This window comes from Mus pahari, chromosome 12, assembly GCF_900095145.1.
Source record: "Mus pahari chromosome 12, PAHARI_EIJ_v1.1, whole genome shotgun sequence".
Lineage (NCBI taxonomy): Eukaryota > Metazoa > Chordata > Mammalia > Rodentia > Muridae > Mus > Mus pahari.
This window is the reverse complement of record NC_034601.1, coordinates 87,493,613-87,517,511: the sequence shown is the minus strand read 5'-3', so window position 1 is coordinate 87,517,511 and position 23,899 is coordinate 87,493,613. Positions and strand designations below refer to the sequence as shown.

At 43.2% G+C, this 23,899-nt stretch overlaps 1 protein-coding gene across 1 annotated transcript in view; it reads right to left on the bottom strand.

Moving 5' to 3' along the window:
* Window positions 1-23,899, bottom strand: part of Pcp4 (Purkinje cell protein 4) — a 61,273-nt gene that overhangs the window by 15,886 nt on the left and 21,488 nt on the right. The window contains exon 2 of the mRNA XM_021209899.1: window positions 16,558-16,609. Coding sequence (XP_021065558.1) covers window positions 16,558-16,609 — 52 coding nt within the window. The remainder of the gene's footprint in view (window positions 1-16,557; window positions 16,610-23,899) is intronic.

Genomic DNA, 23,899 nt, shown 5'->3' with positions numbered 1-23,899 from the left:
GTCAGACACAGTGATCCAAAGACGTGTAGTTTAAACTGATTTAAATCTGTATTTGGAGGTTAAGAGCACTGGCTGCTCTTCCAAAGGACCAGGGTTCAGTTCCCAGCACCCAAATGGTGGCTAACAACCATCTTTAACTCCAGTTCCAACCTCTTCTGGCCTACACAAATAAAGCAATCATGTGATGCACAGACATGCATGCAAGCAAAACATACTTTAAAAAAAATCCCATAGAATAAAAAAAACAAGTTTTAAAAACGTAAACCCATATTTTTTCAACAGACTGCTAAAACTTCATGCCTTGAGGCATGGTAACTATCAGCAGAGGTAACAGGTTGATCAAAAGTAAGAAAAGATAGGGAACCCATTTGGACTTCAGGGACCCAGAGGACAGCAACTGGAAATGGAAAGGGTTGCAACTGAGACAATGCTTTAAAAAGCATCTGACATTAGTGTGTTATAGGATGGAAATATCTCCCAAGAGCCATAACAGCCCACCTTTTGCAAGACTCATTTTAAGTTGAACCTAGAAAGGTACATTGGAGAATTATATTTCACCCACTGTGAGTTACCAGGGTGACCTAATGGGCTATTTCAATCTCAGACACATCATTGGCAGGATTTCATGGATCTGTTCAACTGTGAGATGTGTGGACAGAATAAGGCTGGAGTTTGTCTCTGTGTGTGGCTCACAGTGTCTTCTAAGACTCCACCTTTGTCTTCCACAAGTATATCTGGCTGCTAACTTCAAAATTACATGTCTGCTCTCTCATACAGGGCCATAATTTAAGATGTCAATAAAAGAGACAAATGATAGTCTAATTCTCACTTGGGACCAATGACCAGAACTGGGGCAGGCAGAGCGTGGCTACTTCAGGCACATTCTCAATAAGGCTCAGAGCCAAGTGGCATCCCCTTGGTTGACTGTTAAAAGCAATTATAAGACTACAAAAGGTAATCAGAATATCCTGGATGGAAAAAAAAAAAACTAATGTCAATATTTAATTCTCTGCAGGTGTCCTGGTCACTGGCACAGGAGGAGCTCAGCTCTCTGTGATGCCTGGGGCAATGCTGTCCACATCTGTGCTGACCTGAATGTTGGCCATACGTTCAGCAGCCACCTTGAAAACCTGCATGCACACTGGGTAATGTCCAGGAAAAGAAGTCCCTTTCCACATCTACCAGTCGGTGAAATGCCATTTTTGATGCTAAAAGATTGAACTCTCACATATGTCACCATAGTCTCTGTGAGTTCATGTATGCATCAATTCTGTTGTGTATGAAAGGCAGTTTCCTTGGAGTCATCCATCACCTCTGGTTCTTATAATCATTCTTTTATCATCCTCTTCTACGTGGAGCCCTGAACCCTGACAGGTGGAGTTTGATAAAGATATCCCATTTAGTGCCGAGTGCTCCCAACTCTCATTTTCTACACATGGCCCGTGTGTGGATCTCTGTGTTAATTCCCATCTATTGTGAACAGCTTGTCTGACGAGAGCTAGGCAATGCACTGATCTATGGGTGTAACAGTATGTCACTGGGAGTTGTTTTATTACAAGCTTGAGTCAGACAAAATCCAGCGCAGAGAAGGGGACATTGGAACAAGGTCCCACTCCTAGCCTAGAGGCTGCTTATGATTACAAGCTGCCAGGGGAGGGAAAACCAATTTCCTTCAATGAAGTGTCTCTGGGTATATCAACATACTCCAGGGAAGGCCCCTATGCTCAGGAATAGCTGGCCAACACAAAACCAATCCAGAAAAAGAGAGGGGGAGGGGGCTCTCAAGTATGAGTTTTGGTTTCAGTTTTTTAGAAGAGAAAGAGCATGAAGTTGGGTGGGGGGTCTGGAAGCTAGGGAAGGGAAAAGAATACGATTAAAAGATATTGTGTACAACACTCAAATAGTAAAGATTAACAATTTTTTAAAAAAAATCAGACCAAGTTCTCCCATGTTCCCCTATTTTGTTGAAATGCTTACAAAATAACTGTTATCATGTGCTCCCCGACATCCCTACCTGCTGTTGTGTGTTCATTAACACCCCTGCTCAGCACTCAACCTCTCCCCTTCTTTCCCTCCCACTGCCTCTGCCATATCTCTTCTTTGGACTCATACCTAACATTCACATGATGCATAAAAAGAAAAATAAAGAGGATTCATGGGCTGGGAGATGTCTCGGCAGCTGGAGTGCTTGCTGCACTTGTAAGAGAACCATCATCTGTGTCACCAGAACCCTGATAAAATGACTTTCGGGTTCAGAGCCCCACCTGTAATTGCAGCCTTGGAAGACAGAATTGGGATCTCCCCTAGGCAAGCTGGCTACCAGGCGAGCCTGAGCACTGAGCTCTAAACTTGACTGACAGATTGATAAATGAGGTGAAGGGTAATTGAGGAAGACTTCTGACATCAACCTTGAGCCTTTACCATACCCATGCACACACATGTATGCACACAGACACACGTGAGCCCACACATAAAAACATGGATACACATATACACGCACGCATATAACCACCATACACATGAAAATAATAAAGGGGGTATTAAAATATACTAAAGTGTTCTGGGGAAAGGGAGAGCCAGCCACAGACTTGTCAGTGTGAGACAGGAGACAACATGGTCCAGTGAGGACGGTGGAGATTGAAAGGATCCAATGGTCTATCTTAGGGGAATTCAGAACAAGAGACTGTAGCATGGAATGAGAGAAACAAAGTAAACTTTGGGATTTGGTACATAATCCCTTTGGTACATAATCCCTTTGGATTCAAACAAAGAGTCAGATGTAGTGGGCTGGCCAGGCCCCAGAGCAAGCCAACTCAGGCTTCTATAATCAGGGGATGACCAAAGAAGAGAAGAATTTGAGAGCCATCTGCTGAATGTACCTGCATTGGAAAGGAGAGGAGGGTGTGCTGACAGATAACCCACAGACAGACTGGAAAGGTCTATGCTGACCATTTCCTGAGAAAGTCTTCGGAAACAATTACAGAGCTGAGAGCATCCGGCACTCTGTCAGTGACCAGCATGTGCCTGATAATCAGCAAAAATCGACTTCACAAGCCATTTCTGGCATCTCAGCCCATCATCAAAGCTCACTATAAAAAAAACCCTTTCTGTTTCATGGACTGGTGGGAAATTGCACTTTGCTGAGCGCTTACCAATTCAAGCTGCCAACGGGTCTTATGTCTGCTCTGAAACATGGCAACCCTCAGTCCACATGAAGATGGAACAAAAATAACCAGCTAATTGTGGCTGAAATATTTGGTGATACTGTGTGGTGGGGGGTGGGCTCTGTTGATACATACAGAGCCTTCCTGGAGACACTTGGCTCTGTGAACTGACTACCGTGGAAAGCATCAGAGCAGAAATCACATCACTCTCATCAGCATTGGCTGCAAAAATATCTCTGGTGTCTGAGGAGGCTGTTTTCTAAGTGAATACCAGGTCATGGCTCAGCTTTCAGTGATCTGCAGGGTCTGCAGTGGTAGAGCAGCATGTGCTAGGAAATACTGAAGAGCACAGCCGTCGCACACAGGAGTGGCAGTGGGCACACATGCAAAGGGAGCACACATGGATTTTTAGGAGTGTTTCCTAAACTCATGTGAACTGACATCTCTGTCTCTTGATAGGAGCCCACCAAAGCAATGTGTACTTCAGCTAACCCAGTGTCACACAGATCTCAACAAGAAAGGGGAAGGGTGAGACTGATAGGCAGACAGTGTCCAGAATACAACACAACCTCAAGACTTACAAAGAAGCATCTCATATTTTGTTAGTGGGAGAAAGGTAACTCCAACTCCCCAGAGAAATACGATTGTGTGTGTATTCATGTGTGCATATACATGTGCAGGCATATATGGATGTGAGTGGAAGCAGGTAGATTGGCTGCCCTCCTTTAGCGTCTGCACATCTTGTTTCTTTGAGATGGGGATCTCTTACTGGCTCAGGGCTTACTAAGGAGGCTATGGCAGCTCACCAGTGAATCCCTAAAACCCTCCAGTCTCTACTACCCAGTGCTAAGATCACAGCGAGTGTTACCATGTCTGGCTTTGTTCCTTACCACATAGGTTCCATGGATGGAAGTCAGGTCATGCATGCAAGGCAGTCCTTTATTGAGCTATCACTTGGGAAATACAATTTTTTAAAACCTCATGAGTCATCTTATTTGAGGTGATAATTCCCAAAAAGATGTGATGGGGAAAAAAAGTCACCCCAAACAGTGTGCCATGAACAGAAGGCTGTGGGGTTGGAGAGATTTGAAAAACCTACCTGTGGAAAAAGATAGTGAAAGACAGAGTATCAACCTATGATGTCTGAAATTACAACAACAATACTCACAGACACCTTCAAATTAATGCTGGCGAACGTCAACTTTATAAACTGTTCATTTTCAATTCAATGACCTTCTAAATCACTCTTTCACTCTTCTTGAATGCTCCAGAGATCATTTATAATAAATGAGGCCCTATTCCTTTTTTTCTCACCATGGAATAAGAAAAAAATAATTCTCTTAGCTACACAGTGAGGAGGGAAGAGATTAAAAGGAGATATATTTGATTAACAGAAAAAATGTGTCATTTATCATGCCTTTAAGCTGCAAATCCTTTGGTTTAATTAGAAGTTTAAATCAAGGTTCCAAAGCGCAGGCAACTATGAAGGACCCAAAAGAGAGCAGATGGCTCCTTCATTCTCTCCAACAAGGTCAAGGCCAATGTTAGCATCTCTTCAAACAACAGACTGGGAGAGATCGGTGCTGAATATACTGTAGATCAGCCTGTGAAACAGGCTCTGCATATGAGGTGTGACAGTGGTCCCAGCGGGAGCCAGTAGTAAGTACCCCTGTTCCCATCCTTGTTGCCTGCCCTGCCTCTCTGTGCCCACACCCCTACAGATCAGCACAGCTTATCCACAATCATTTCACTGGGAACAGGATCTCAAGCTCTCTATCAGCCCACAGAAAGGTAGCTTTCCCAGAAGCCTATGGTATGCTGACTGTGGACTCCCATATAGCCCCTGTGCTCTGGAGGCATAACACCAGGTTTGATCTCTATGGTCCTCAGCCACAGAAGTCTAGAAGCTGCTCTGAGGAACCTGATTTGCTGCCACAATGTTTTTCTCTGCCCGTCTCTCCATTTCCTAGGTGCCTGGGATCCACTGGGGACTACAGTTTTGTCTGTCTTGCTCCTCAGTAACCTCCCTCTGTTCCTGGACAACCCTTCAGAAGGAAAGGGGAGCTTGAAGTGAGTGTTGGGAATACACCTTCATCTGTACAAGGGCAAAAGAATGCTCAGGAATATCAAGATGTTGCTTTTCAAAATGCAGCTGATAGTGTCTTTCTTTAAGTGTATCAAGCCAGCCAGGAACATCATATAATTCAAATAGAAGGATGTCTCATATGTATATATACATATATATGTATATATATATATATGCATATATGAACGTGTCACTTAATTATAATGAATTTGCCAATACAAACATCATGCAGCACACACATGGTACGCATGCATACACTCAGGCACACACAAACTAAATAAATAAATAAATAATCTTACATTGTGCAGCTAGGTTAACATAGCCTCTAAATAAACACTTGTCCAGTCCCAAACTCCACACATCTCAGCAAACTTCTGTAGAATTCGAAAAGTCATTCGGAAACCATGGCGCTTCACCAGGATTTTATATTTTCAGTATCGAGTATATATTTATACACCTATATATATATATATATATATATATACACACACACACACACACACACACACATATATATATATATATATATACACACACATATATGAGACAGAGTTAAAACTAGAAAAGCAATCAGTTTTATGCTCCCTTCAGGACCCATGCTTTCTCGGCCTGCACTGAGTACCGCTCATCACCTGATATTATTATCCTTTGTCATCTTTCTAAATGTCATACCAGGCCCACACTTATGGCTGTTTGTATATATACACACAGACATTATCAGCTGGGATCCACATATGAGAAAGAATGTGTGTTTTTCTTCCTGAGATTGGGTGACATCACTATCCCTGATTAATCCCTGTGGAGATGCATGCATTAATACAAATGGCTCCACCTTTAATTAGAGAGACCTGACCCAACACTGAAAGAGAGAGGTGCAGTATAGGAAACTAAACACAACCCTGGGCCCACACAACCCTTCCTCTGTCCTATCTAACTGGCTTTCCAATGCTCCCTCTGCTCCTCCTGACAATGGCTCAGTGGCCCTAGTTGTGGTCAGCTGGCAGACACAACATAGGATGTCTAGTAAAATTTTAATTTCAGATGTAAAATGTTTTTGATAGAACCATTTCCCCGACACTGAATGAGATAGACCATAAAGAACATTTTTAAGCTCATCTGAAATTGAAATTTGAGTGAACACGCTGTACTTTGATTTGCTAAATTGTACAGCCCCACGCATCTCTGCTATGTTGCTGAAATGTCCAAATAACTACCCTGACACCCCTCGGGACTCTGGATTCTCCCCACAAGATCTCATGATAAGTCTCAGACACCACTCGCTTCTCTGTGCTCCCCTCAACTTTGCCACACACCTTTGCAGACAGTTCCTTCACAGAACAGGCATTTTGGAATATCCATTTAGAACATTCCCAGTGTTTTCCTAAGAAACAGGTATATTTGCCATTACAGATCACACACACACACAGAGAGAGAGAGAGAGAGAGAGAGAGAGAGACTTTAACATGGGTGTCTTATAATATTTCATCATCAGGTCTGATTATAGAGTATAATACACAGTAGATTAGGGCATATTGAATGAATAAATGAATGAATGAATGAATGAATAGAGTAAAAGAAGAGAAAGATATGAGGAGAGGGAAGAGTAGAGAGGGGAGTGGAATGAAGAGAAAGGGAGAAGGACAGAGAGGAATGGAAGGGAGGGGAGAGAGATGAGCTATCTGAACCACTCTTCACCATGGCTCTTCATCCATGACTGGGATGACCATGATCACATGGTCTCTATACATGTGGCCACTCCATATTGCTAGCCTGGGCATCCTCAAAACCTGAGTCCAAGGTAGCTGGGTTTCTGATATGGTGACTGGCTTTTTCCATAGATGACTTTAGAGCAGGAAATAGACCCAGAAGCTAACATGCATCCATTTCATTAGCTTCTCTCAGTCCAAGGAGTTACAGAACTCACCCAGATGCAAGCTTTGCCAGCTGTCAAGTAATTGGTAGCCACCTTTAATCTACCACAAGGTGTGATCCAAGCAAAAAATCAAATAAGGCCACAACCAGCATCTACAGGGATCCAGGAGTCTCAGCCAAGCTCATTAAAATATAAATAGCAGACAGGCTTTCTGCACCTCGTTTGGGAAATTAATGAGAACCCAATTAATATCTCCTTCTATTTCCCTTGATCTGGCTTTTCCTGTGCTGAATGTATTCCTGTTCTGTGAGCTTTTCGGTTTCTTCTGGGAAAGCTCTTGTCTGAGTAACATTTTGGCTTAGGAGCCACTTGTACTTCCTCAGGGAGAGTCCCTTCAGTGTGGCAGGGAGTGCTCATGTAGGGCTCAACTTGACCCTGAGCTCTATAAGCACCAATGTATTGTGAGTGTTTTTTTCAATGGCCAGAGAATTGACATCCAAACTTGAAGTTCAGTCTCTTTCTGCTTCTTAAGCTCAATGGCAGCGCTCTGGGCTCTTTCTAGTTACCCAGTGTTGTATACATTCATGCACATCTGTGTGTAGATGCACATGACACATTACATCCTCACAAGTGTGTGGCAGGTGCACACATGTGTGCTCACAGGTATATGGAGGCAAAAGGTCAATGTCTGCCGTCTTCCTCAGTTACTCTCCTCCATATTTTTTAAAACAGGATCTCTCTCTCCTTGAACCTGGAGCTCATCAATTTGGCCAGCCAGCAAGCTTTAGGAATCCCCCGGTCTCTGCCTCAGTCCTGAGGATGCAGGCTCAATACTGCAATACCCAGTTTTTATGGATACTAGGGATCTGAACTCAAGTCTTCATGCATGTGTGGTAAGTATCTTACTGACCAAGCCGTCTCCTCAGCCTCTTGCTTGTTTTTATTGTTTGTTGAGATAGGGTAATGTTTTGCATGGCCTAGGCAGATTCACAGGTCTCCAAAATGAACTCCAGGGTTTGGGTTCATTGAGCAGCATACTTTGGTGCAGTTTTCTGAGTCGAACAACTAACAAACCATTTTTATCATCCGTTTCAAGTCGTTGAGTTAATTGCTAATGCCGAGAAATCTTTAGTTATCTTTACGTTGAACCAAGATAGCAACTTAGCAGTGATACAAAGAAAATAGACCCTGAAATGAACATTGCATGATTAATTACTTTTTTAAAAATAAACTTTGGATATGATGCCCATCATGAGCTGGCCTCATGAGCAGACAGTGGGGCTGCATAAAAGCACCCCCAGAGGGTGTAGTTTGATGTCCTGCTTAATCATTTAAACAAGGAACAACTTTCCATTCTTCACTGAGGCATACAACGAGCACCACTGCCCCTGTCCTTTGTAAATAATAGAATAGAAAAGAAAAGAAAAGAAAAGAAAAGAAAGGAAAGGAAAGGAAAGGAAAGGAAAGGAAAGGAAAGGAAAGGAAAAGAAAAGAAAAGAAAAGAAAAGAAAAGAAAAGAAAAGAAAAGAAAAGAAAAGAAAAGAAAAGAAAAGAAAAGAAAGGTGGTGAGCCAAGCAAGCAGGAATAAGCCTGCTGGGGTTGTTCCTTCCAGAACTGGAACTGGATATGGATTTGCTGGACTCTCAAGACAAACCCTGCTGTGTGTGTGTCCCATGGCCTCTGCAATCTGTATGACCATGAGAGGTGTGCTGGACACTTGCCCACCCCTGCTGCCAACAAGACAAAGCCATCATGCCACAGCCCAGTCCACAGGGCTCAATCTTAGCACAGGGCCAAAGACTCCACCATCTCATTTTGAAGTAATTCTTTAAAAACATGATTGACAGTCAACATAATTCTCAGTCTTCCTAAAGCTAATGAAAACTGATCATTTTTTCTGAATCAGGGAAACCCCCTTTGAGGGGAGAATAAGATTGTAGAAGAATGAAATATACCAATTATTGATTGAATTGAGTAAAATATTGAGCCCTGTCTTCGTGACTGGTTAATATTGATCAGAAGCTGACTTGTTACTCATTATGAATGTCATGGAAGTCAGTCACTTAGTTGAGAGGAATTTACATAAGCTCCCAACATCCCCAGGGGCTGTCCCCAAAGGTATATTTAGAGCTTCCTCTTACAGTTTCTGAACCTTTCTCCCTTGAGCCTGCCTCTGGAGTATACCAGCTTTCATCTAGCCCCTGGAGACACTGAGGTACCCAGGCTCCATACAATTCTATATAGTTTAGCTGGGGACATAGATCCAGCCCAAGAGAGAAACCCACTCTCTGAGAACATCAGACTCTACAGCTGCTGGGAGCTGCCCTTCCAGGGGCTCCTCAGCATTCCCACATGCCTGCTGCTCCCTGCCAAGCCTCACTTACTCATTTAAATCACCTCACACATAGCCCAGGCTGGAGAGCCCAACCTGCTTCTCACCTCTGGGAAACTGCTGCCTGCAAAAATCAATTCCCTAAATAAGATTAGGACTGCCTCATGAGAGAGAGAGAGAGAGAGAGAGAGAGAGAGAGAGAGAGAGAGAGAGAGAGAGATTGAGAGATTGAGATTGATTTGTAAGCACACAGAAAATACCATTTCCATACAAATTGTAGGATCAGATGCAGAGGAGGCTCTGGTCTGATAGTATCTGCTGCGACCCAGCATGTCTGCTTTAGCCCAAAGCTAAGGTACCATCTGACTCTAGATGAAGAGGGATGGTTGTCAGGCTAGTTCTGGGTACAGAGTGAGGGGTCCCCTCTGTTTTGACCCTTATGGGAAAATGAACATAAAGCATCCAAGCTACAGTGTTCTCTGCTTGTGTTAGCCCCTCTGTACTGATCTGTTCACACAAAAGCATGTAAGCATGCTTCTTAGAAAGAGGTCGTGCCCAACCCTGTAACTACACATGAAAGACCATTAAGGTGTCCAAATTATTGTGTTTTTCTCATTGACAAAATAACTGATAAACAGAACTTGAAGCTGCCCTGCCTTCTGTTTGAGAAAGGGCTCTAAAGGGTAGAGGTCAATATCTTCCCAGATTGTGATTTTTTTTTTCTTTCTTTTGTGGGCTTAGAGAGATCTCCAACCGCATCCTTTACCACTTCAGGTTTTTTAAGGCATATGAGGTGGGCTGTAGTTTCATATTCAGCTGGTCTTGTCTTCGTATCGAATGTTCAATGTCAAAAGGGAAAGACGAAAAAAAATGAAGGGAGGAAAGGAAGCAAGGAAGGAAGCTGGGGAGGGAAGGAGGGAAGGAGGGAGGGGTAGGGAAAAGGGAACAAAGACGGGGGAGAAAGAATGAAGGCTGAGGTCAGCACGTTCCTCCATAGGTTTAAAGCATGTCAATACACTCACTCCAAAGACGAGAAGCATCGAGTTTCTCCAAGACGTTCCTTGTGTAACACAGCCTCCACACAGCTCAGCATGAAGGGCAAAACAGCTTTTTAAAAGCCATTCTGCTAACTCAGGTTGATGGCAATAAATCCAGTCAATACAAATCCCCGAGACAACCTTCACCCGAAATCAGCCACTTGTTCAACAATACTACAAGTGAGGCAGGCTTATTTGTGGACCCTGATGGTTTAAAGGCTTTGGCTTAATAAGCAATTCCAATTTTATTCTTTCCCCATCTGGATCAATATTAGAAGCAACCTTGGGCATCCATCCCTTTCTCCCAGAATACAGATTCTATAGAGGGCCCAGAGCCAACAGCACAAAGGGCTCATCCCTGAGTTTCAAACACTCTCATGTGTGTGTGTGTGTGTGTGTGTGTGTGTGTGTGTGTGTGTGTGTGTGTGTAAAGTGATTGTTTCAAATAGAAAGAAGAAGAAAATACAAGAGAGCCTAGTGAAGACCAGCGTATCCTGACTATTTTACCCTGAAAGTTCAGTGTCTGTGGTATGCACAGCTGCACTCTCAGTCCATCTGCAGGGGCTCCCAGCATCTGCAGCGCAGGGCTTACTGCAGTAGCAGAGACAGAAAAGGCTCGGTGTCCTAGGAGACATCACACACTGTGGAAATTGATGACCTCATAGCCAGGTGCAGCCTGTGTTATGAGCAACATGTTTCTGAGGTGTATCTCAGGTTGGTATTGTACCTTTTGAAGAAGCTTGGGTCTCAGCACAGTATTGACATGCTTGTAGAGCCTGCTCCTTGGTGGGAACGAGAGATCCAAACACCATCAATCTTCCAAATGCACTGATATGCTTCCTCGAGCTCCTAACACCAACATTGCATCCCAGGCAGCTTGTGCCTTATGTAAAGCCCAGCACAGCCACATCACTTATAGAAGCACCTGAGGTCACAGACATTTTGTAGCCTTTCCAGATCACATCCCTTCCTCTTGCTTTCCATACCAACCATCCTAGACACAAACACAACATTAGCTGGGCAGCACCTTCCAACAATGGTCTTCTCTCCTGAGCATGGAGCTGAGCCCTCTGTCACCTCTTGCCCACCCCTGCGCATGTGGCCTCACACCACATGCTTGTACAAACCAAAGAGTGATGGGTTGAACAGATCCCAAGCACAATCAGCCCACATCAGTATGTGGGTCTTGATAACCTGTCATGCACCAAGAACAAAGAGAAGACTGTTGACGGCTAGTGGGCGACATGAAGCCAAGGGAGGCGAGAGGGCACAGGGCACCAGGCGTGCACATTTGAATTCCTTTCCTTATTTGAACCATCACACTCAGTTTAATGGTAGTATACATGTCTGTGTGTGTGTGTGTGTTAAGGTAGGTCCTCAGTCACTCTCGCCACCTACTTGATAGTAGAAAAATTAGAAAAGTACACCCTTGTGTACCGGTGGGTGGATTCCCTTAAAGCTAAGGTAAAATAAACTTGAATTCTTATTATTTGGATTTTATTTAAATGGGTAGAAGACAGAACCTGATATAATAGAGTGCTTCCATCATTATCACTGACCATGCAATCATACAAAATCTCACCTTCTTCCTTCATATCTTCAAAGCTACTAGAAACTTCTCACTGACAGCATCTACCCCAAAGAAGAGGCATGCCTACAGGGCACAAGCCTAGGGCGGGGTTGCGCTACTTACTTTCATTAAAAAGAAAAAAACACAACTGCAACCTGAGGAAGACCCCAGAGTGAACAGCATGGCACTGCTCTTCAGAGCAGAAAACAGCTCCTGGCCTGAAAGATCTTTTTCCTCGGATGGTTCAGGTGGGTTTATTTGCCTTTCATTCTCAAAGCAGAGTACTTAGAAACAATGTATCATGGCTCAGTAAGACAAGAGAATTCTGTCCCAGTTTTAGAAACTCAATTTAACTTGGGCAAGCCTCAGAGACTTTGAGAAAGGCCATTACTCATAAATCTCTCCTTTGGATGGGGAGGTCCCCCATGCCCCAGCCCCGCAGCTACTCTTCTCTTGCTCTCTACTTCCATTCATCAATACAAAAAATTAACCAAAGTCTAAGCGACCAATAACAGGTTACATACACATCAAACATCCAGAGAAGAGCCATTCTTTAGCAACAGTCACAGGTGATTAGTAATGAGCTCTGTTCTTCTGTATTTATAAACATGTTTGGATTTAATTTTGCTGTTTAGACATCAAAGATCTGTCACTGGGGCCATGAACTATTGTTTCACTGAAGTGGAAAATTACATCAGGAGCAAAGTTTCCCAGCACCTGATTCAGCAGACAGCCTAGGATCTCTTGTCCACAGAGTGCTGGAAATCTCTGGATCACCCACATTCTAATGCTAAAGAGATGGCTCCTTTGGTAAAGGTGCTTACTGCATACATGTGAGAGACTGAGTGTAATCCCCAGGACCCATGTGAAAGCTTTAGGGCTCAGTGGTGCAGTCTGGTATACAAAGCTTTGGGGAGATGGAAATGGGTGGATCCCCAGGGCTCCCTGGCCAGCCCGCCTAGCAAAATCAGTGAGCTCTAGGCCAGGTTCAGTGAAAGACTCTGTCTTATGAGAAAAAAAAAAAGGTAAAGGAACATACCCTCCACATACGTGTACACATGTGCAAATACACTTGCACATACAGGAACATATATACACACCAAAGAAATCATCACCCTAATATTTAAAATAAAAACTGCTATCATGGGCTACTGAGGTGGCTTTTCCAGAGGATCTGAGTTCAGTTCCTACCACCTACATCAGGTGACTCACAAACATCTGCTACTCCAGCTCCAACTGGATCTGTTGCCTCAACCTCTGCAGACACCTACTCATATGTACAACCCCCAACACACACACACACACACACACACACACACACAGTAAGAGAGATAAAATTAAAAATAATAAATATAAACATTTTAAATTAAAATCTGTCACCATACTTTAAATGACTATACAAAGTCTAGAAATATGGGGGTTGGGAGCAAGCACTGAGCTTCACTGGGCAGATACCCCAGGAGAATGAAGAGGACTTTGGGGGAATTCAGGACAGTAAGAAATGGATGGGTATCATATTTCACATCAAAAGATGTTCTGATGACAGATACAAGAATTTCCAGAAGCCTGGTCTCTAGCCAATAGCCCTCTAGAGACATCCTTAGGTAACACTACATCAGCAAAGCCCAGAAGGCAAAGCCCAGAAGGCAGTCCCCTTCTTTGTTGTACCTGTGATTTGTGATAGAAACTATTCCAAGACCCATAGAGATCACGTCTGTTGTGGCATTATGTCTAATGGAGGCCTCTACTAAATCCATATTTAGAACAATAGCATGTTGGCTTGTAGGCACTAACTGGGAAATCCTGCTTTTAACAGTATTAGGGACTGCTGTGCAGCGCTCCCAGCCTTTTGCTGTTTCATATTGCACATGTCTGTTCTCAAGAGTCCTTGCTCCTTTAACACATGTAGGCACCATTATTGGATATTAACAGGAAACATACATTAACATGATAGATGTCCCTTGGTAATTGCTCTAACAGAGTAAAATAACTTGAATTTTAATGTGATTTAATATTAAGCTAAAACAGAAATTCCAAAATCCGGGAACTTGTGAATAAGAAATTAAGTAACTTTGATTCTTTGGGGAACTGTGTTCTGATCCATGTCTAGAACATTTTAGTGCAGTCTTTTTTGGGCTACAGCTAACCTTTGTCATTGCTTGTTTTTAGACAGAAAAGCTACCCTCCCCAAAGGCTTACTAATATAACAATGTATCATATACAAATATATATAAGCAACTTTTCCTCAAAGTAAGGTATACCTTGTTTATAATAATTTGGATTTAAACAGTGTCACTATCCTATAATTATCGAATAATGTCTAATTTCTTTTTGCCACTCAGAAACAAATTTCTTTTAATATCTAGGCTTATATAATGAAAAACCTTATTCACAGCATCTTGAATTTTTCCATTTGATTAATTTTTATACCTCCAAAGGAAGTTCACTCCATGTCCACTGATGCAAACCAACTTTAAATTGGCCAAAATTCCAGCTTTTGAATGGCCGAGAGGTGCACTCTCCATATGAGCCAATCGTGTCTGTGGGTACAAGGCCCACGGCATATGGACATGCCCCCAAAGGACCAGGGGCATGGTAGGAGAAAGCCAGTGTGCAGCAGTGTAAGTCAGAGAAGACCTGGTGCTAACTCCGCCTTCACCATGCCTCACCACCAGGCTCCAGGCTACCCAGGTATCTGGGGTTCATACAGGAGCAGGAGGCTCAAAGTGTGGGCCAGGGACATTCTCATAAAAGATATTATAAAAGATGTAGTAGGGTCATAAAAAGTTTTATTCCCTTTTTAAAATGGTGTTCTCTCCCAGGTACATGGTGGAATTTTCCAGAAGCTGCATATCACAGGCATTACCACAGACTGTCTGCAGAAGCAGACAGAAAAACCCAGCTGGCCTCTGTTGACCAGACGTTAGCAAGAGAAACACCACCCATCTTTGCACTAAATATTGGTGCTTTGAAATAGGTTTTCATGAATAAAAATCTTTTGAGTTAACAAGTAGAATGCTTATTACTACTTGCTAATAAGCAAACTTTAAAAACTTGTTCCGTTTTCAGTCCAGAAAGAGGAGCCGTCACAAGACAAGCCAGAGTATACTAGAGCTTTGTGAGGTTTTCTAGCATGCTTGAGGTTACAGAAAAGTTACAGTGACAAGTTGGGAACTCTGAGGACTCTTGGAACTGTAAAAGCCAAGGTCCTAAGACTGGGGATGTTTGTGGCTACACGCGTCAGTTGACAGGAGACGATGACTAGGAAAATCAGAGGGAGCTACAATGAAGGATGCTCCTTCCTCATTTAGGACCAATAGCTCCGACTTTTCCCCCTCCCTTTTAAGCTCCATCTTGCTCTCTCCTCAGCTTTCTGACCTCCTTGTCAGTATCCTATGCTTCCCAGTCCTGCATAGGAGACAGAAATGTTCTGGACCTAACATGAGGCACCCTCAGGTTCATGAAAGACCTAGCATCTTTCCTCACCCCAACTCTGGTAAGGTCACTGACCACTCGGCAATAAGATGACTTTCCTACCTCAACAGCTTCAACCCTGACCAGGACAACACAGAGAGATGTTCTCCACTTGAGTCTTGTTTGTAAATCTTAATCAATTCCACCCATTTAGAGGCAATAAGGGTTTTTCACAAAGGGAGAACACATTTTGTCATTCATAAAACTTAAGAACATCCAGAATCTTTCAGCCCCAGAGCAGCTCTGCAGTCCTCAGTGCTTGTGGGTAAAGGGGCACACCATTACACAGTGTCCTCGGTCCCAACCCAGTCTTCCACACCACTCTTTCATTTCCATAAAAATGCGGAGGCAGGGGGTATAGGGAACTTTCAGAATAGCATTTGAAATGTAAATAAAGAAAATTATATATATATATATATATATATATATATATATATATATATATCATTCCTGCAACTAAGGATAGTCACGGAGCCTGGAAAAATGGGAGGCACATGTTCCACATACCCTATGGCTTTATTTGTGGGTGACTGTCTGCAGTAAAAGCAAGCATCCTGCCTCAGCAACACCCTGAGACCAGCACTTGGTTCTGAGTGCTCCGAAGGGCAGAAAACAGTTACCCACTCTCCTTCCAGAAGTTCTGTATTTCACAGTTTTCAAAGCACTTATCTCATTTGATCTCATTTTAGCCTCACGACAACTCGGGGTGGATTCTCACCAACCCTAATGAAGGAAGCAGAGAACTATATTTGCACTGTAATTAACATGTTGCCCAAAATGAGAGTCCTCTTCTGGGAGGGAAACTGCTCTTAGAATTACATCTGGCTTGTTCGGCTTTTCTTTTAAAGCTGGACCACAGGGCTCACTGTGAGCTGCTAAAAGCCACTCTAAACCAAGGCACAGGTATGAATGGCAAGCTGATTTGGGTGGAATGTCATTGAAAGGCATTGTTCAGAGTCACAGGAGCCCAGGAAGATGCAGATGGGGGAGGGTAGGTAGTGGGACTTTCTGGAAATCTTACCATTATCTCCTGACGTCTTATCTTTTCCGTTGGTCGCTCCGGCACTTTGTCTCTATAAACATTTTAAGAAACAAAAAAGAAATGATCAGATGTATTTAGGACTGTTTTGTTCTTGTTTTGTTTTGTTTTGCTTTTTCCTTTTATGTTAATTCAAGTATCTCTTGTGTCACACTAAGTTTGGGGGTCACCATAGCTTAGAGAGTTAGATCACAGTGTTGGTGAGATCATGAAATAAACTCCCACCAAGGACCCGCTGAAGTCACCTGCCACCTCCCTCATCAGTGCCCACTACTGGCTGAATACAATTCAGGAGTTGCATGGAAAGCCAGACAGCAGGGGTTGTTGATTGAGCATAACCTCATCTACATAGAAGACAAGTAGCCAAGGCTGTAATGCCAACCACAGGGCTGCTGAGGCTGGCCTCACACCACTCTGTTCCCCTGACAGTCACAAGGGATTCCTATATTCATCACTCTTCCCACTGCTGATCCACTTTGTCTATCACTGTCTGTGTCTGTCCTGGGTATTCCCATTTGTCCAGTTTGACAAGGAGTACAAAAAGCATTATGAGTTAGTTTTAAATATACTCTTTACTGTTTGACAGCTCTGTGCAGGTTTATAGTAAATTTTAGTCATCCCTAATTAAACTCAGTATGAAGAAGTAACTTTTAAGGTTAGATTTGCATCACTCTGGGAGATTCTGTGAGGAATTTCGGAGATGTATGTGAAAGGTAACTTGTGTGTAAGCAGAAAGCATGTCTCTTTGGGGTTTATTGTGGCATTTATTCTGATCCAGGGAAGAAGATGTATCTTAGCAATTATTAGATTTATCAGTTATCAGAGTTAACAATTATCAAAAGCATTGATCTGAAGGCATAGGAAGAGACTGCAATGACTCTAATTTCCAGGAGAAGGAAGTGGGGCCCTGTCAACTTGACATAGGCTGGAGTTATCACAGAAAAAGGAGCTTCAGTTGGGGAAGTGCCTCCAAGAGATCCAACTGTAGGGCATCTTCTTGGTTGGTGGTCAAGGGAGGAGGGCCCATTATGGGTAGTGCCATTCCTGGACTGGTAGTCTTGGGTTCTATAAGAGAGCAAGCTGAGCAAGCCAGGGGAAGCAAGCCAGTAAGAAACATTCCCTCCATGGCCTTTGCATCAACTCCTGCTTCCTGACCTGCTTGAGTTCCAGTCCTGACTTCCTTTAGTGATGAACAGCAATGTGGAAGTGTATGTAAGCTGAATAAACCCTTTCCTTCCCCACATGCTTCTTGGTCATGATGTTTGTGCAGGAATAGAAACCCTGACTAAGACAAGCCCATAGAAAGCATGATCTGTCCAATTGAGCGACAGGAACCTGGGCTCCTTTCCCAGAAAATGGTGTCCTGTAGAAGTTATCACTGTGGCATAACCACAGTAAAGGATCTTGGAAAGACAGACAGCCACCAGAAAGGACAAACCACATTAAGTGACCCCTAAGAAATAATGTCAGCCTCAAAGTTTATACCTGGGTCCAAGACTTCAGCCAAGAAACCATCTCTTAGGAGAAGGAATCAGTACCCTTCAATGGTCAACATTGTCATAAGAAATTTTTGGGTCACTAGTCAATGGTGACTCGTGGACACAGATCCAGGTTCTAGTCAGTGTAAACAAACAGAGTCAATGATGCATATGAATGTCAATTTAGTTAAATGTCCTCTGAATGCTTACTACCATGAACGAATGATAACCCCACATCCCTGTGAAACAGAGAGCAGACATCTCCCTGGTCAGAAATGCTAAGCTCCACCCAGTGAGGCAAGCACCTCTCTGAATGGAATAGAGAGGAGAGGCCAATTGAGAGGAGAGATCACAGAATGGCTGGCTCCTTCTTCATATTTAATTTGGAACCTTTGAGTTTCCACAATGAAAGACTTGCCAGCATTCAATCTCTAGCCAGACATCAATTATCTCTGCCATGGCATCCACCCCCTACCTGGCGAAAGCTGTAACATAACCAGCTTATTTTAAGCCAGAAAGCTCATCCCTTGCCTAGAGCAGATGTATGGGCACCAACGGCCATTTCTTTTCATCTGTCCTTAATCTGATGCCACCTCAGGCCCTCTGTCATAAAAAGCTAGTAAATGTGTGGCTTCTGATGGAAATGAACCTTCCCAAATCAGGGATGCAGCAGCCACCCTGGGTATGAACAAGCCCACTATCTAAGCCTTTCCTTGAATAATTCATAGATGGATGAAGATAAAAGGGAAATTGTGCAGCATGAAAGGTGAGATTTTTCCAGGGCAGAATAAAGACAAATTAAATGAAATACAAGTGCAAAGTGGATGCAGCTCTGCCTTGTCGTCTTCAAACGCTTCAAACACCAATACCTTTCAGATACCACAAATGCCACCTGGCTCCATAAACTATCACTTTTTAGAAACCTGAGGAAGACCAAATGAGATGCTCAGAGAGAAGAGAAAGGAGTAATTCTCTGAGGATTTGTAAGACGGGGTTTTCGTGTCAGCTCTTGTATGATGGAAGCAAAATGGAGCTGATGGCTGTCAGAGGCGATGCTGTCTCAGATCAGAAAATGATCCTGACAGAAAAAAAAGCACATCACTGAAGCATCTCGCTTCAAGGACCCAGTGATATTTTCAAAGGAAGATTGAGTGCATGGGGAGTACCCAAAAGTTTCTATATCCCCAGTCTGGTCCTCGTACATGTTCATTTTACTGTCCTACTATATGGAATGATGGGTGTTCCTGAATTAAGGAGCAAAGCGTCTAGGCTAAGCCCTGGAGCTGTCAGACACCACCAACTTTGTGATTTCTGACAGTGTCTTTAATGAGGTATGTGCTCTCTCCAGCCTTATTTTATCCATGGTATCCTAAGTTATAGAGCAGAAATTTGCACAAGGCCATAAAGCTGAGAAGTGCTGAGCCAGGATTATAACCCAAAACCAGGTGGCCAGGCGCAGCTCTTAGCCACTGTGCAGGAGTATCTCTTCACACTGAGTACCTCATCTCTCCTGAGCCGTCACCAGCTAGGGAGGCTAAAGAAGGGAATTCATGTCTTAAGGCTAATGTGGCCTCATTAGCGCCCACAGGTTAAAGGTATCAAGAACACTTGGATTATAGGAAGAAGTAGCCTGACCAATAACAAAGGGCTGAATAGTAGGATAGCTGTAAGGTTGTTTTTACATTTATAGATAGCACAAGTACCAGAGATAAACTACACTGAAATAAATGACTATGTGGCTAGAAGAATGGATGGACTAGTGGATGGATTGATTGATCAATGGATAGATTAATGAATGTGTTGTGAATGGATAGATGTATAGAATAATGGATGGATGGATCAATAGATCAATGGATGGATCAATTGATAGGTAGATCAATTGATGGGTGGGTAGATGGACGGATAGTTAGATTGGTGCATGGATAGATGAATCAATGAGTGGGTCAATGGACAGACAGATGGATGGGTGGGTGGGTGGATGGATGGATGAGTAGGTAGATGGATGGATAGATTGGTGGGTGGATGGATGGATGGGTAGATGGATAGATGAGTGGGTGGATGAATTAATGGATAATAGATGGACAGAAGGTTGTCAGGTAAATGGATATATGATAGATAAATAAGTGGATGGGCAGGTAAGTGAGTGAATAAATACATAAAGGTCATAAAGGAGAAGAGGGGAAATTTTTATTTTTTATGAATGGACAGAAATGCTCAGCATTGGGAAAGAGGCTGCCTTTTCATTCCACCCCCACTCTCATCCTTCACCAGCTCTAGCACTCTAACTATGACACCATCGTGCTGAGACCACATTACCCGTTGAACAAATCATCAAGAGTATAATCTATTATAATTGCATCAAGTGGAAAAGGAAGCAAACCCAGTGAACAGGCAAATCATGGCTTCAGATTTGGGAATTCTGAGTCCTTTTCTAGGAAATCAGAAATGGCTCCATGATATCATGTATGCCCTCACTGTTATCCAGCTGCGATGTCCACATAACTTAATTCATTACCATATGCAGAAGGCAGAGAAAGGTCACTCTAGCAAATACACCTAGCTACTGTGTACCATCCCAATTGCCAAATTACCACAATTAAAGTCAGGTATTGATAATATACTTTCAGAATAGCCCAGAAACCCAAACACTAGTGTGTCTCTGAGTTTTGAGGGCATGTCCTTCCACAAGCAGAAATCTGATTGGGTGTTTTCTAATGTCTCTAGAAAATTAGTCAAAGGTTGTTGAACAAAGAACTGGAGGGGTGACATGCATGAGGATTTGCTCATTATCTCTTCTGGAAGTAGGGTCAGTTCCCCCTAGAGGCTAAAAGTCAGCCTCCACCTCAACCACAACCACAATGGGGACCTCATCATCCCACTCCCAGGAGACTGCTGAATCTATTTGCACCTTGTCAAGGTACTGGACTAAGTGGTCTCATTCAGGTCTTCTGCTGCTCACCATCTGACTCATCCCATCCTAGCAAGTCTACTTTCATAAAATATGCATCAGTGGGATCCTCTGGTGCTCTCCATCCCCACAGACTGTTCCATAGATCCTGTTCCATAGGTCCTGTTCCATAGGTCCTGTTCCATAGGTCCTGTTCCATAGGACAAACATTTGTAAGAATGAAAACCTCCCCCTCCTTCTGCCATCTGAAGCCAGCATCCCTTCCTTGCTACAGAAGCCAGCTCTGTGACTGTCCGCATCTGATGCATAGTTCCCTCTTCTCACACAGTAAAGCCATGACCCTGCTGTCATCTGCAGAACCTCTTCTAGAATCACAGGGCCCTCTATGGGATGTGACATTCAACTCTGCTTTGCTGTTATCATACAAATAGCCAGGATACTGGGCTCCTTAGGCTGTATAGTCCTTGAAGCCACCAATTTTAATATTGACCTTAAGATGCAATAAGAATGTGCTAAATACCCACCTGACTTCAAATGTGAAAGTCCCCTTTTGTTCAGCCCCAGGTTAGTAGTAGGATGTATCTAAGTTTAATAAGGGGATAGAAGAACAGGGAGGCCTAGATAGAGCAATTGCTCTAGGTTAGCCATCTGTAGATGCTTCCCAAGCAACTTGGAAATGAAGTTTTCCTTCCCCACCGAGGCTCACTAATAAAAATAGAACATTTAAGAATTTAATGAAGCCTCAATTAAAAAGAACAAAAACAACTGCTAGTATCAAAGAGACCCAAACTTTTAAATGTTTATTTTGATAATTTAATATATTCCTAGTATCCATTGAAAGGCAAGAGAAGTAGTCTTAAGACACAACTTTTGAACGAATTTTTCCTGACAGTCTCATTGCACCAAGATCTTTGGGAAATGTGTGTGTGTGTGTGTGTGTGTGTGTGTGTGTGTGTGTAACTGTCTGTGTCTATGTGTGTGGTGTGTATGAGTGATATGTGTGAGATGTGTGTGTATGTATGAGAGAGATGTGCATGTGAGAGATGTGTATGTGTGTATGATGCATGTTTCTGTGTGTATGAGATGTGTGTATGTGAAAGATATATATGTGTGATGTGCATGAGAGATATGTGTGTGTGAATTTGTGTGTGCATATATGTCTGAATATGTGTTGTGAGACATGTGTGGATGCATGTGTGTGTGTGTGTGTGTGTGTGTGTGTGTGTGTGTGTGTTTTCCTGGATTTCCCAGAAAGAAGAGCCTGAGACAAGTACTGTTTGTGCTATAACATTTAGTGAAGATGATGTTGTGAATGAAGTAAAGGGTGGGAGGCAGTGGACAGAGGCACAAGCTATCAGGATGCCTTCTCAAGTTGGCTGTGGTTAGGTGCAGGTCCCCTTCAAGAGCTGTGCAGGCTGTGAGTGGGGATGAGGGACAGGGGAGGTGTGGGAGTTATCACCCAGTACTTCTGCCTCTCACTGATCTTAGATGCCCCACAGGGCATCAATTCCCAATGCCTCTGAACTATACAGTCTTACCTGGCATGGGAAGATAGGGAAGCCTTGGGAGTAGGGAGGTGTTTAGAGTGGCAGGAAATGATGAGCAGCTATTGTGCATGTGCCCAAGCATGTACAGAACTAGTAGTGGCCACAGAGGTCCTCACAGGTAAGGTCTGCAGTGGTACACGAGAGGCAAATGACTCAGCACACAAGCTTAGCTGGGCAAACTATTACAGCCAAATCACAGAGCTGTGAAAGCTTCATAGTAGCTGGCCACTATTGAACAGAACACATCAATTTCTAGAAAATAGTTGGCCCTGGGTTTATTTGTCTATGTACTTTGAGATAATGATGAATATTGACATAGGTCTGATCACTTCTAAGCCACAGTCAGGAGCACACACATTGACAATGCCACTTCATTGACACATACAAGCAAAGCCAAGTGCTTGAAACATCACTAACACACTCAGCAACATCCTGATGATATCTCTTGAAAATCCCAATTATGATTCATTTGAACATAACAAACTTGATAGCATCTCTATCCTCCTATTCTTCTCTCAGAACTCTTCTGCAAAACCACCTTGCTTATAGAATAACCACCCAGGGAAGACGAAGAGCCTAGGCTTTGCCTCAGGGACAAAATGTACAGGCACACCAAGAAATTCTGTCATCAAGATAGAAACCTTAATGCAAAGAAATACTCTAATGCAAGATAGATACTTTAACGCAAGAAAACCCATAATCCCAGCAATTCAGAAAATCGCTCCAATGCAGTGTAGTCATGACCCCTAGCTACAGGTTAAGAGTGGACACTACAGCCTTCTGAGTTTTGTTACATGATTTCTAGACTCCCAATGTCACAGGCCCATCTGCCACTTTGTTGTCTGTGCCTGTGACATCAGTAGTCTATTTGTACTACACATAAGAGGCTGAATTTAGCGAAAGTGGTGTCATTATTCATGCTAATTGGCAAGTTGAGACACAGGGCTTACTTGAAAACTCATCTGGCTGAGTGCACACAGCTCCACCTCTAGCATGAGAGGCACATCCTCAGGAAATGGCATGTTTAATACTGCAAGTCTGAAGGCTATGAAACATGATGTGAATTCCCACTCATCAAATCTGGGATACAACCCCCATGTGGCAACATAGTCCTAGAAAGCCAGCACTTGGTGGACCAAGGCAGGAGGATTGTAAGTCCAAGGTTAGCCCGGACTACATAGTGAGTTATAGACCATCTTGAGCTGCATGAGACCTTGTCTCAAAAAGAAAAAAAAAATGGGAGGTGGAAGGATACCTTAGCAAGTAAAGGCGCCTTCCAGGCCTGAAGACCTGATTGTGATCCCCAGAGCCCACAGGAGTAAAGGAGAAAACTGTCCTCTGACTTATACAAGTATTCATTCTCTCTCTCTCTCTCTCTCTCTCTCTCTCTC